We start from the raw sequence: 12,686 nt of genomic DNA on the forward strand, positions 1-12,686 counted from the left end.
CCAAGAGGGGAGAGATGTCCTTGGTGGTGTTTCTTTTTATCAGGTACGAGATACAAACTGTGCAGTTCTAACAACACTCTATTCATTATACATTTTTAATAATATTTCTAACATATGGTTAAATTATTATCACTGTGTTCTGTTTTCATGCTTGGAGGGGAAAAAACCATTTCTCATGAAGATGACACTATGATTTTCAACTTTTTGCTAGTAGCTTAATTTCCAGAAGTAGACAAATGTCATTACACTGTGCACACAACACCAGTTCCCAAAGAAGGGAATTTGTGCCTGAAAGCTTGTAATAAATAGCTGGAAAAATTGTTCAATTAGTTTAATAAAAGATCTCACATTTACCCAAAGAACCTTGTCTTCCCCCTGTCCTTCAGTCAACATGGCTGTAGCCAACAACTTTCATTACACTACAGTAATCTACTCTAGACAGCATGTGTATGAGGTTGAAAGCTTGCATCTTCAAATGTAATAACAGGTTTTCTTTTTACTTTCAGGAAGATGCATATAAAAGCAAACCTATTATGTATAAGGCTGCTTATTTTAATAGTTCCTCCCTTGCTTGCATTTATGCACGTTAAAGTCGTATCCTGTAATAAGACTGAGTCAAAGAAGGGGAAAAAAGAATGTTTGAACAAAGGGTGCTATCTGCACATTAGGACTGCTTGGTCAATTATCTGCTTTGTGAACAGGAAAATAATTCAAACCCTAGATGACTAGGGTATTGGTAAAGGGAGTACAGAATTCTTCACTCCTGGGTCTCCCATTTTAAATGCAGCTGAGCCTTGTAATGCCTAAAGCAGGGTCTGGCAATGTTTTTTGGTAGAGTGCCAAAAACACCTGCAACCTCAAATTGTAAGATGTTGGCATGGCAGGAGAACCATGAAGGGCCCAATCCTTATTGTGGCAGTGCAGCCCCAGCCCCTTCCCTGCCATCCGCTCCGAGGCATGCATGCCAAGCAAAATGCTTATCTGTGCCACACTCAGGCACCCTTGCCAGGGGTTGCCTACCGCTGTTATATGGCAGCTGCATATCTATTTCTGAATGGCCAGACAGTGCACTTTCTGTTTCTCTTTGGGATGCCCCTGTCTGACAGGTCCTTGAGCTTCTGGGCACTGCTGCAGTGTCAGTAAGATGTTGACACTACTGTGTTGCATATGCTTATAATAGAAACCGTGAAAATTTAAAATGTTTTCTTTTTATTGAATTTTCTTATATTTGGCCCCTTTAAAGTATTGTAAGAGCATGAAACTGTATAGAAGCTTTAAATGGATATGCCATGCCATGCTCATTTAGCCATGTTTTGCAGAGTAGCTCCTTTTTCAGGTGTGTATAGCCTTGTGCAGAAGCAAACCAGGCAAACATAAGAGATCTTTCTTGTTTTGATGGTAAATTTGACCCTGTTAATGGTACAGGATGGGTGTCAGATGTCTAGCCCATGGGCCACAGCTTACCGGTGGAGCTGCTGTAGCCATCCTAGGTCACTGGAAGGTAGGAATATGACCAAGTTGGAGTGGCGTGCTATAGAATTTGGGCACTTGGGCCCCAGCAGACATGGCATTTGGTGATAGGAGGGTGAGCAAAGGTTGATTGCAGCACCTGCTGTCACTGTTATGCCCTACTTCCTCAACTGCCAGCCCTGCCAATAAACCATGCTGGATATGCTACCGCGTGTCCCATGCCAGTGCTAGAACTGCTGCTGTAGTATGGGGCAGTTTCTTAAGCTGTGGGTCACGATCAAAAAGCGGGTTGCAAGAAGACTTTAAAGTGTCTTGGGGAGGTCTGAGGAATATGCTGCAAGGCTGCATGGAGCTGGCACACAGCGGTGGGGGGAGCGGGGGCAGCAGGGCAGCATAAAGTGGCAGGAGAGGGAGGAAGGGGGCTGGATGCAGCGGCTGAGGGGGAGAGAGACAGATGGACACTCTGTGGGTTGGGGACTGGGAGTGGGTCAGAGCAGGGTGATAGTTATGCTAATGGGTCCAGGTGTGAAAAAAGGTGGAAAACCACTAGTATGGGGCACATGGCAGGAACCAGAGTCACCACCATTGTGTGCCCTGGGCTTAATCCAGCCTGCCACAAGCTCCGTGGTCTGCCCTTCTGTAGAATACCATCACCCATTACTTTGTTTTCAGGGTTTCAGCTCTGTAGATATGAAGATATATTTAATCTCTACGGATATTAAACCAAATGCTATACAGTGACAAAGAAAATCTTTTGTAAAAGAAGCAAAAATGTCTTGTTTGGAACCCAGAGTTTCTTTACCTGTTAAAAATACAGTTTAGCACTGAGAAGTATTGAAGTCCGCAGATTGAGGAAAATGGTAATGTGTGGCAAATAAGTACTAATTTCATTATGAAGAGGTCTCCTATATTGTTACAAGAGTGAATCTTTATCAGCTTCTATAGCTGCTACAAATCCCAAAATAAAAGTTTGAATGATGTAATCCTGAATTTGATGTGCCTTGAATCCAAGATCCAGTTCTAATCCCTTATGAATTTATTATGAAGAAAATAAGCTTTTGTGAGGCAGAAACAGAACTGCAACACATTGTAATTAGGTTGCTTTTCCCTAAATTATGTCTTTCAGGTGCTTCTGGAGTCGGTTGTTTGGGCTCTTTTATTTCCATTGTTGTTAAAGGTATTCACCCATCCAGTTAGAGGTTCATAGGTTTTTTTATATTCTTAAGCACCTTTAGTTAATTGCATACTGAGGATATATTTGTTAAACTCCTTTATTGTATGCCCCAAGTTCTTCTGAAGATGTCTCCTTAACTCTCTTCTTTCAGTATATGATTATTCTCTTGCTAGTGTTTGTTGTCCAGTTCTCCGTCTCCTGTGCTTGTTTGGCATTGAACGAAGAACAGCAGGTAAGAAACCTCTGAATTTTCAGCTGAACACAAATGTTATGTTGTAGATAAGTAGTAAGTTAGATTGTGTTGTAGATTAATTTTTGCCTTGATGGCTTACTGAAAATATAATATATGTAGTGTATTGCTTGTTCATGCCAATAAGAGATAATACTGATCTTCTCAGTTTAACCAGTTAAGCTTTAAGTTAAAGAAGCTATTCATGGGCATTAGCAACTTTTTGGTTCCCAGTAGAAATGTGTGGGTTCAGTATTCCCGTTGAGCTGTCTCTTCTAACTCTTCCACTTCTAGTCTTTCTGCACAGATTTATGCATAGCACTATGATGCACCAGTTACATCATGTGAAGTTCTGCAATGCCAGGCAAGCTGAATAAATATATGGTAATCTAAAATTTAAGATTACAGCCAAGGAGATAACGCCAAATTGCTCACATTATATGAGTAAAAGGTCAACCACTGCATTGGTTACAAAGGTGACCTAGGAATATGGAGTCAAAGTAAACAAAAGCATTTTCATATTGTATAATGAATAAGGCAAGTGGCAGCCTATTAATGAATAAAACCTTGTTTTAATTAAGGTAGCCAAGGGAGGTTGCATATTGGAGTGGTTAGGGCAGTGAATTGAGACTCGAGAGACCTAGGTTCAACTCCTGGCTCTGCCACTGTCCTATTGAGTAACCTTGGACAAGACACTTCCTTCTGTGCCCTTCAGTTTCCCTGTCTGTAAGTGCCCTGGTGGGGATAATGGCATTTATAAATGCTTTTGAGATCAAAAGATGAAGTGTGATACAGCAGAATCTGGATACCGAGCAAGTTAGGACCATAACTCTGTTCCCTGCCCAGGAGGGTTTGAGACTTAACTGGGAGCATTTGCTGAGGAACTCCAGCAGTGCACTGTGGTGTTTACCTCAAAGGGAGCTGCTTTACAGATAAGCTTTGCAGGACCACTGATGAACTCCAGCAGAGTGGAGCTTCAAGGTAAAATCTTCAGCAAACAGCTGAGCAGATGCTCCTTGTTCATTCTAGAGGCAGCTTCAAGAAGTTGGCTGGAGCAACACTATCGGTGCCAGAAAAGATACCAAGTGTTTTATACAATAGAATGCAGATAACAGAATACTGTCCCAGCTCCTTTCAGCTGCCAGAAGTCATGATCCTGCCTTCTGCTGCAGTAGCCTGCTGTGATCTACCCTGCAACCAGTTGTGATCAGTAGGATAGCAGCCTGCCTCTCAATGCCAGTTGTCTTGATAATTTTGCACCCTGCCAAAAGTGTTTCCCAAAACTCTGCTTAACCCACCCCAACAAATTTGCCCACTGTATTTATCACGTTAGTGACAGTGAATTCTGGGGTATTTTCAGCTAGTTCCCCTTCATGTTAGCATTATTACTTTACTAAAGGAGTGGCAGGTCCCCACCCTATGGCATAAAGGAATGATGAAATACAGGTAACTAGATAATTAACCACCTATGTTTTTTGGACCTAGTGAAATGCAGGTTCCAACTAAATCTGTGCAATACCAGGTAATGGGGACACACGGTCAGTCAATCAGTGATGCAACTGATGCTTTCCTGAGCTAGTTAGTCTCTAAGCTGCTACCCTGCCCTAACTTTTGCCTAACTGGGAACCTGTAAAAGTGGGGGATGATATATTGCTACTGTAAATCTGCTACATGAATTCTTATGTATTGCCTATCTCAACCACTTGTATGTTGTTTATTTCTGACTGTGTCAAGGTAGGGAGTACATGTGTAGAACCGTGGCTAAGGCTCTGGTCTTCCATGAAATATGAACGATAAAAAAGGGTTGCATTCATTTAAATAAAGTTGACCTGTATCTTCTAGAGTCAGCTTCTAGAGGTTGGATGGAACAATACAGAGGGTGCAAGAAAAGATATTGAGAGGAATCTAAATTGTTGTGGATTCCGGACCTTCAATCCAAATGACACCTGCCTTTCTGTAAGTTGATTACTGAGTTAAACATTGTAACTTATCTTTGTTCTTTCTTTTTCAGAGAAGCATGCACTTGCTGTACCGTATTTCCAGGAATAACTTGAAGCTTGAAAAAAGTCTTTTATATTTTAATGTTTGAAGTTTTATTGGTTCACTTTTATAATGCTCTACCTGCTTTCAGTGTTTAGAGATTTAACATTAGAAAGCACCACATGAAGACTTGGATGATAATTAATATCATCAAGAGCTTTTTAAAGCTCTTGGCCTTGAGTTAAATTAAGCAATCTAAAAACTAGGAGCTCTTAGCATCTAGCTAGCTGTACCCATCAGGAAATGACACACAATCTGAAAGTTCCATTTTTTTGTTACAGGATTGTTCTGTAAGTCATCAGTGTTTGCCATGTGCACCAATTATAGAAGAATATTCAGGAATGGTACTGAGATTCGTTGGAGGTATAGGTCTCTTCTTCAGTTTCACTGAGGTAAGTGACTACAGGGTAGCTTACAACGTGGTATGTTTGCTGCTATATCAAGTCCATATTCTCTAGGCTCTAGGAATTGCATGCAACTGTTAAAGATCCTTTGACATTCAGACTAGCATTTAGGCTCTGCTTAAATGTGTCAAAAGGCAGGTTTGTATGTACTCAGCACAAGTATTTTTTTCTGCAAGCGTAGCATCTTACAGCAGTGCTTTTCAGATTAAATTCTTAATACTACAGACAGTTAAATAATAGTTGTAGATATTAGTATGGTAGTAAGAAAGTAGCAGGATGCAGACAAGTATATTGCAAGTATATAGATGCTAAACTGCCATTGGAGACTGAAATAATATAAATAAAAAGCAGATGCAGAGAGAGTGTATGTATGTGCACATTTTCCTAGATGATGATTCTCTCTCAAAACAATGCATTCCTCCCTCTAGTAGTAACAAAATTTGTTTGGGTTCCCTTATAGTTAAAATACCATATTTACCTGAGTAGATGATGACCTTGAATATAAGATGACCACCCAATAATTAGATTTTATATATGGAAAATGTATACATTTTGTAATAATTTTTCAGGTATAGAATTTAATTATTGGAGGTTTGCCTTGATCTAGTCCCTCTTCCACTGCTATAATAGGGAAAATAAATATGGGGTCAGGTAGCTGTTTTGCTCTTTGCTTCCCCCCCAACTTTCTTTTTCTTCTTACTGTCAGATCCTGCTCTCCCTGAGCACATGGAAGTGCGGTGCAAATTTGAAAATGCTAGCTTTGAAATTGAACATGGCTGTAGCAATTTGCATACAGTACCCATACACTTTGTTCATTGAGAATTAATGTATGTGACCGTTTTTTGAAACTATTCCAAGCTTTATCATAGGTACTCTATCAATACGCCTTTGAGTAGCATTTTGAGACTTACTTATATATAGTATGAACTATGCATGATATTAGTTCAAAGCCAAAGGCTCATGATTTACCACATAGTTCATTGGGCTGCGCCCCACCAGACTCAATAGCATTTCAAACCACGGTGACCCTACAGCTGAGCACTGCCCAATATGTGTGCATACTCCAGATATACCTCCCCCTCCCCCACAAAGGATCCATGTATTAATTAGGCCCCACTCATAACTGGAACCAGGTGTTCTTTTCGTGAGTCCTGGGATGCTCTAAAAAAATTATACACAGATGAGGTGCAAGGCAACCTGGTCTGACTTTACCTCATGGAGGATGGGGCCATGTTAATCATATGCTCCAGACTGAGGAGGCAACAGAGGGATTCGGGATGAACTGTTTAGGGCCTCATTTCATGATGTTTGCTGGGCATTTAAGGTTGGTGAGGAAATAAGAATCATTGGAAATGGGAAAGAAAGGCACAGCTCAGCTGTGAGAGTGAAAAGGAAGTAAAAATATATGCAGCGTTGTGGCTCACCATGGCTTGAAAAAGAGTCGTCAGTGAGAGGGACTATGCTTACTGGCTATTACTAATACGTTTTCTTCAGATGAGGTGCACTAATCTCTCATTTTTGGCACTAAGGGGAGCGTGTCAGGGTTAGTGTAGGCCTAGAATTACAGTACCTCTAGGCCCAGTCCCAGTTCCCTCTGGGGGTGTAACTGCCTATTTTCACAGAGCATGACCTGGTCTCTGAGTGTTGGCCTGGTTTTGCAGTACCATGTCCTCCTGAGCACATGCTGCTTTTGGCACCAGTTTAGTGATAGGTAATGTATTTAATGAGGTTTCCTTGTAACAGTTATGAGTTGAAGGGATCTTTTCCCCATGCCAGTTGTGGGGAATAACATCTTGTATTCAGGTACATACAGTACTAATGCAAAAGTATCCTGAACTTGTGTCCTGGAAGTTTTTATTTTAACTCTCAGTAAAATATTCTAATTAGTTTAAACCAGATAGTGAAAATATGCTAAATGTCTCTCTCTTTCTCCCCTTCCCCCCCACAGATTTTGGGAGTCTGGCTGACCTACAGATATAGGAACCAAAAGGATCCTCGTGCAAACCCTAGTGCATTTCTTTGAAAACTTTCCCAAGGACTATTATTTTTTCCTGTTTAAAATATGGATTCTCCATCAATTGGCCTTCTTCCACATTAAGGGTGTTCGAAACCCCTGAAAAAGAACCTTCTGCATGGAGATATTTGTGCGTGTCTTTTTTTGGTTTCCCATCCCCACTTTCTAGGATTCTCTTTCTTGAAATAGTTTTGTCTATTTTGTAGCCAAGCAGAAGTGGAACTCTCTTCTGAGCTGGTTAATTAGCTCTACTAGATCATAGCAGTTGATGAAGTTCACTGTATTCAGTGCATTTTATAGCACTTGGGTGTATTGCCTTACCTTAGTGTTAAAAAAAAATTAATATTGATTTACAAAAATCCATATGCTTTCTCATTAAAGTGATGCATTTGTGTGTTCAATGCCTGGAACTATGTGATCCTGTTGGAAAGTAGGATAAATTATAGTAAGCTTATTTTTGTGTGTAAGAACTGCCTCCCACATTGCTGTTTTGGGTTGGAATGAATATAGAGAACATCTGAAATAATTTAAAAGGTTGATCAACTTATTTCCTTTCCTTAGATAATGGATATAAACAAACATGTTAACTGACTCCTGTTAACTGTTTTTTCACAGCTTTAGCATTGCTTTTAAAGAGAAGGAAAATACATTTTTTTTCATCTACATGTCAGCAAACGAGTGTAATAAATGAGGAAAATCAAGAAAATTTAGCCTATGGAGGTTAATTTTAAATGTGTAAATTTTCTACTTTTTTTCAGTAAATGAATGAGCTCTGGCACCAGAATCAATAATGATATTTCATCTCATCAGTGTTACAAGTGCCCAAGATTTTCTTATAAAACTATTTTTAAAATTAGCATAAAAATAACTTAGAAGTGTGATACTAACATTCATCCTCAGACTTGCCTATTTACCTTCACCCAGCAGTATATGACAAAGTATTGATTTGAAATGTGATTGATATACTGTAAAAGTATTGTGGTGTTTTCAGTAGTATGTTTAAAAATAAATAAAAAAAAGTTTAAAGGATTGTGTATTGTCATTTTTTCTGTGCACTGTAAAACAGGGAGAGACTCTGTCCCTGATCCAACCTGCTCATCGAGATAGAGATGGAATAGAAACATAGTATACCACAGACACAGATGGTTAGAAGGCTTACTTCCCAGGAATGCATCATGCTTTCTACCGTGCACTTTTTTCCCTCTGGATTACATATAATGAAGAACGTAAATGAAATAGTGGTTGCTTATAAGACCAGGAAGAGCTCCAACAAATGGAAGTACAAGAAGACGGTGAAAACTGAGGAGATGTGGAAGATCACTATCTGTGAAAGCATCTGTGAAGAGTGAGGCAGCTAATGAGGGAGTAGGAGCAGGAGCAAATAAAGGATGTAGTTTTGTGGTGAGATTTGAAGAGTTTCCATTGGTATGCGAGTCCAGCCATCTCCCATTCAAGGCAGAGAAAACTGCATGTATTTCCCTATATGCTCAGTTTTTCTGAAGCTGAGTTTTGTTCCAGGACCTTTGAGTGGAGATTTGCATTTGGATACTAGGTGAGAGGGGGGTAAATCCACTAGCAGTGCCTCAGCCAAGTTATTAGCAGAACAGCATAAGCTTTAAAAATCTAGCCCATATTCTTCAGCGCCATCTGCTGGACTTATATCTATCAACTAGTTAATAGGAAACTTGTATTTATGGGCTCCTATACACGTGCAGATCGTGCTCCGATGCACAGTAATTCCAGTACCTTGGAGCAGACTAAGTTAGTAGTTGTCTGGAGCGTAGAAATTAATGTGCTCCAGCAGCCTCCAGTGATATGTGTATTGGCACCCCCACGCTGAAAAATGGCAGTGGGGTGCTTTAAGCTAAAGCTTGTTCGAGCTTTAGTTTAAAGTGACCTGCCACCACTTTTGCAGGGATGCTGATGCATGTGATGCTCCAGGTGCTTTTAATTAGCACAGCTCTCGGAGCTATGCTAATTAAAGCTCCCCTTCCCCCACCTCCGGAGCATGTGTATAAACACCATATGTCTGTAGTCACCAGGCAGGCTTCTTGTGGAACACTTCTTTATTAAAAGGGAAGCACTACTGCCTTTGGGAATTGATAGAGTATTGCTGAAATACAGGGATCCTGGTTTTCTTTGATTAAAACCCCCCACAATTTTTGGATGTAAAAAATCCACACTCTTTCATGATCAAGATATCTGTATATTAGTGGTGTTTCATTTTGATCATGAAAAAATATGGATTTGGGGTTACTTTATTTTTATCTTTTTGTCAGAGAAAACCAAGATCCCTGCTGAGATAATGCTATAACTATTCATGGCCTTTTTTGAATCATAAGATATTGGTCCTGAGTGCACACTGAAAAGCCAGGAAACGAGGAGGGAATTTAAAACAGGCAAAAACTCTTTATAAAATTTCATGATTTTGGAGCACTGTCTGAATCCATGCTTTCTGAATGCTTCAGGTTAGCAGTACTGCTCATAGGAGAAACTGGCAGCCTTAGGTGTTTTAGAAATGTGAACTGCTATTGCTGAGACTTGAGGGCCTAAAGAAGTATGACTACAGTATCTGGTGTATATGGAGTGATTTTTTTTTTAATGTTTTGAAAGCGTGAGTATTGCAAAACAGAGGATGTTTTAGCACTATAAAACACACTTGAGTCTTTCTATTTTATGTATTTTTTTTTTTTATGACCGTATATAATGTTATATACTTGTAGAAATATGTGCATGTATTACTTCAGATTCATCAACATTCCATCCTAAGCTTGAAAATAACTTTTTGGAGATTTGTTTTTATTTTCTGGGCAAATGTGGTCACAATCTTTGTATGCTCAGGTCTAGAGATCTGAAGAGAATGGATTTCTAAACAAATCATTGCATTTGGTTTGCTTAACTTCAATAAAAAAGAGAGGTAGTTAGCTATATTACTCTGAAGTCAGGAAGAAGGGCACAGGGTGGTATTTTGGAGGTTAACCATTCAGAAATGTGTAAGTTTTTGTAGGTGATAATCTACTTCGTGATGTCAAGCAGCATCTGATGTATGTCAAGCTATTTCCTTACTACTCACAATAAAGAATCATTGAAATAGATTCCTTTCTCTTCCACGAGGCAGCTATACACTTTATCTCATTAAAACTAACTGGTTACAAGACCCCAAAATATAACTTCCTCCCCTACCAATTTTTAATTTTTTTTCTTTTTAAACTTCCTATGCATGAATTATAAAATCTGTTCCAGTCTAACCTAACATATTAAAATGAATGTATGACATCTGATCCAAAACTTAGCATGTGAAGGAAAAGTTAATGTAAAATATTGTTAGATAAATCCTTTAAAAAACCAATAGACCAATTTTATAAGCCCCTAAATAACATACTTTTCAGTTTACAATGTATTGTTAATGCACCAATGTTGCTAGGTTGCATTTTTTTAGTTGTGTAAAGTGTTTTAGATGGAGCTATCTCAACATGCTCTTGCAGCTTAGTGGAATTCCTAGAACTCCTGTGCCCTTTAAGCTATGCAAGTATTTCAACTTTCAACTTGCTACTTGTGTGACATTTGACATTTTAGGTGCCTAAGTTAAACATCTCAGCCTGGGTTTACTTCCTTTTCAGGGAAAAAGTACAGAACCTACACAAAGCCATGTGGACTCAACAGATATCTCTCTAGGGAACCAAGGGTATGCAATTGACCATCTACATTTTGAGCCCTTTCTTGGAAACTTGTGTTTTAGGGTACATCCTCCACTAGCTCTGCACTGCTATCAGGGTCGCTGCCAAAATGTCACCCTGCCCTGTACCCTTCCCTCCTCAAAACCTGAAAGGGTGGCAGTGAGGATGGACCAGGGCTTCCCATCACTGCTGCTCTCGAGGCTTGTTTGTAGCATACCTGAGAGTGGCAGTAGCAGGCATCACAGGAACATCCTTGCCATCTAGTTTTCATGTGTCTAGCAGGAGCAGTTGTGTGAGGCTTATTTTTTTTTCGGTGGCTTCTTCAGACCTGTGTTGATCCATTTTAGAAAGACCCTTGAAACCTTCAAGTTTTACATGGAGAGGAGCACATATAGATTAGGAATGAATAAGCAAATTGCATCTAAGATACCCAAGACACTGACTAGGGTACTGTAGCTGGCTGCAGATGGTAAGCTTACATGTTCTTTTCTAGGTTGTGTAACTTAAACCAGTAACAGCAGTTAAAATACACATTAACTATTCAATGAATACATATAAATTAACCAGCAGTATTACTGTACCAGCTATCTGTCTCCTGCAGACTGACATTCTAATGCATATCTTAAACAAGCCTTTTTCACAATGATTCAGAAAGTAATCTTAGTGTTGGAGCTTTCTATGGCAAATACATCTGTGCTTAAGCCAAAAAGCTGTTCTTATGAACATGCTATCCTGGTTTTTGAATGGTTTTCTCAAATATTTGTCTTCAAGGAGCACAGTAGATATTTCTTTTTACCCTGGAGAGCCTTTTTCAGCAGTTTCTCCCTCCCCATGAAGAAAGAAAGCAATCCTGCAGCATGAAGTTGTCACATTGCAATTGGTAGGTTATCTTTAATCAGAAAGTCCCCAGGGGAAAGTTTCTTGCCCATTATTATTTACCTCTCTGCTGCTGAAGCAATTCTGACTGCATGTTTTTTGAGTTTGGGCTCCTTTTTTAATTCCAAAGGTTTTACTTATTGGTGAGATTAACCTGCCTGCCATGTGGCTGTGTTGCCAATGGTGTTTCTGCTATCCCCATTCCCAGGATTTCAGCAGGATGGGTTAAGGGCTGGAATACATGTACTTCCCTGCCTTCCACATTTGACATGCCTGCAGAGCCTGGCCAGAAGCTGGAGTGTGGCTCTGGTTGGTCAGGCTCCAGTTTCAGGTGGTGCATGCTGCAGCCACATGAGCCACCCCACTTTTTTCAGGTGCAGGTTTTTTTTGACACCAGCTCCTCCTGGTGTCAAAACCCCCTCTGTATTGCAAATTTAATAGCACAGTGAATGCCATGCATGTGTGGCGCATGTGGTCTGTGGTGCTGCAGATGGGTCTGCAACGCTGCATACTACACGTATGTGCTTATATGGATGCACCGCTAATTTCCATCCTAAATTTCTTCTGCTGGAACTTCACACTGTTGTTTCTAGTCCTGTCCCTTACAACCAACTAACGAAGTCCATCTCCATCCTATTTATATCACACTTCAAGTATTTGAAGACTCTTATTAAATGCCCTACTAGTTTCCTGTAATATAAATAATCCGTTCTTTCAGCCTTTCCTCATAAATTTTGTTTCTCAGGCCCCTGTTTATTTTTGCTGCCCTGCACTGAACACTTTTTGAATGAAGCCACCCCCC

At 39.9% G+C, this 12,686-nt stretch overlaps 1 protein-coding gene across 1 annotated transcript in view; it reads left to right on the forward strand.

The window, feature by feature from the left end:
• The window catches only part of TSPAN13 (tetraspanin 13), a 24,420-nt gene extending 16,060 nt beyond the window's left edge, over positions 1-8,360 (forward strand). Inside the window, exons 3-6 of the mRNA XM_019534173.1 lie at positions 2,796-2,876; positions 4,716-4,829; positions 5,195-5,305; positions 7,266-8,360. Coding sequence (XP_019389718.1) covers positions 2,796-2,876; positions 4,716-4,829; positions 5,195-5,305; positions 7,266-7,340 — 381 coding nt within the window. The 3' untranslated portion in view covers positions 7,341-8,360. The remainder of the gene's footprint in view (positions 1-2,795; positions 2,877-4,715; positions 4,830-5,194; positions 5,306-7,265) is intronic.
• Positions 8,361-12,686: the final 4,326 nt, after the last annotated feature.

This window comes from Crocodylus porosus, unplaced genomic scaffold (assembly GCF_001723895.1).
Source record: "Crocodylus porosus isolate Cpor-Errol unplaced genomic scaffold, CroPor_comp1, whole genome shotgun sequence".
NCBI lineage: Eukaryota > Metazoa > Chordata > Crocodylia > Crocodylidae > Crocodylus > Crocodylus porosus.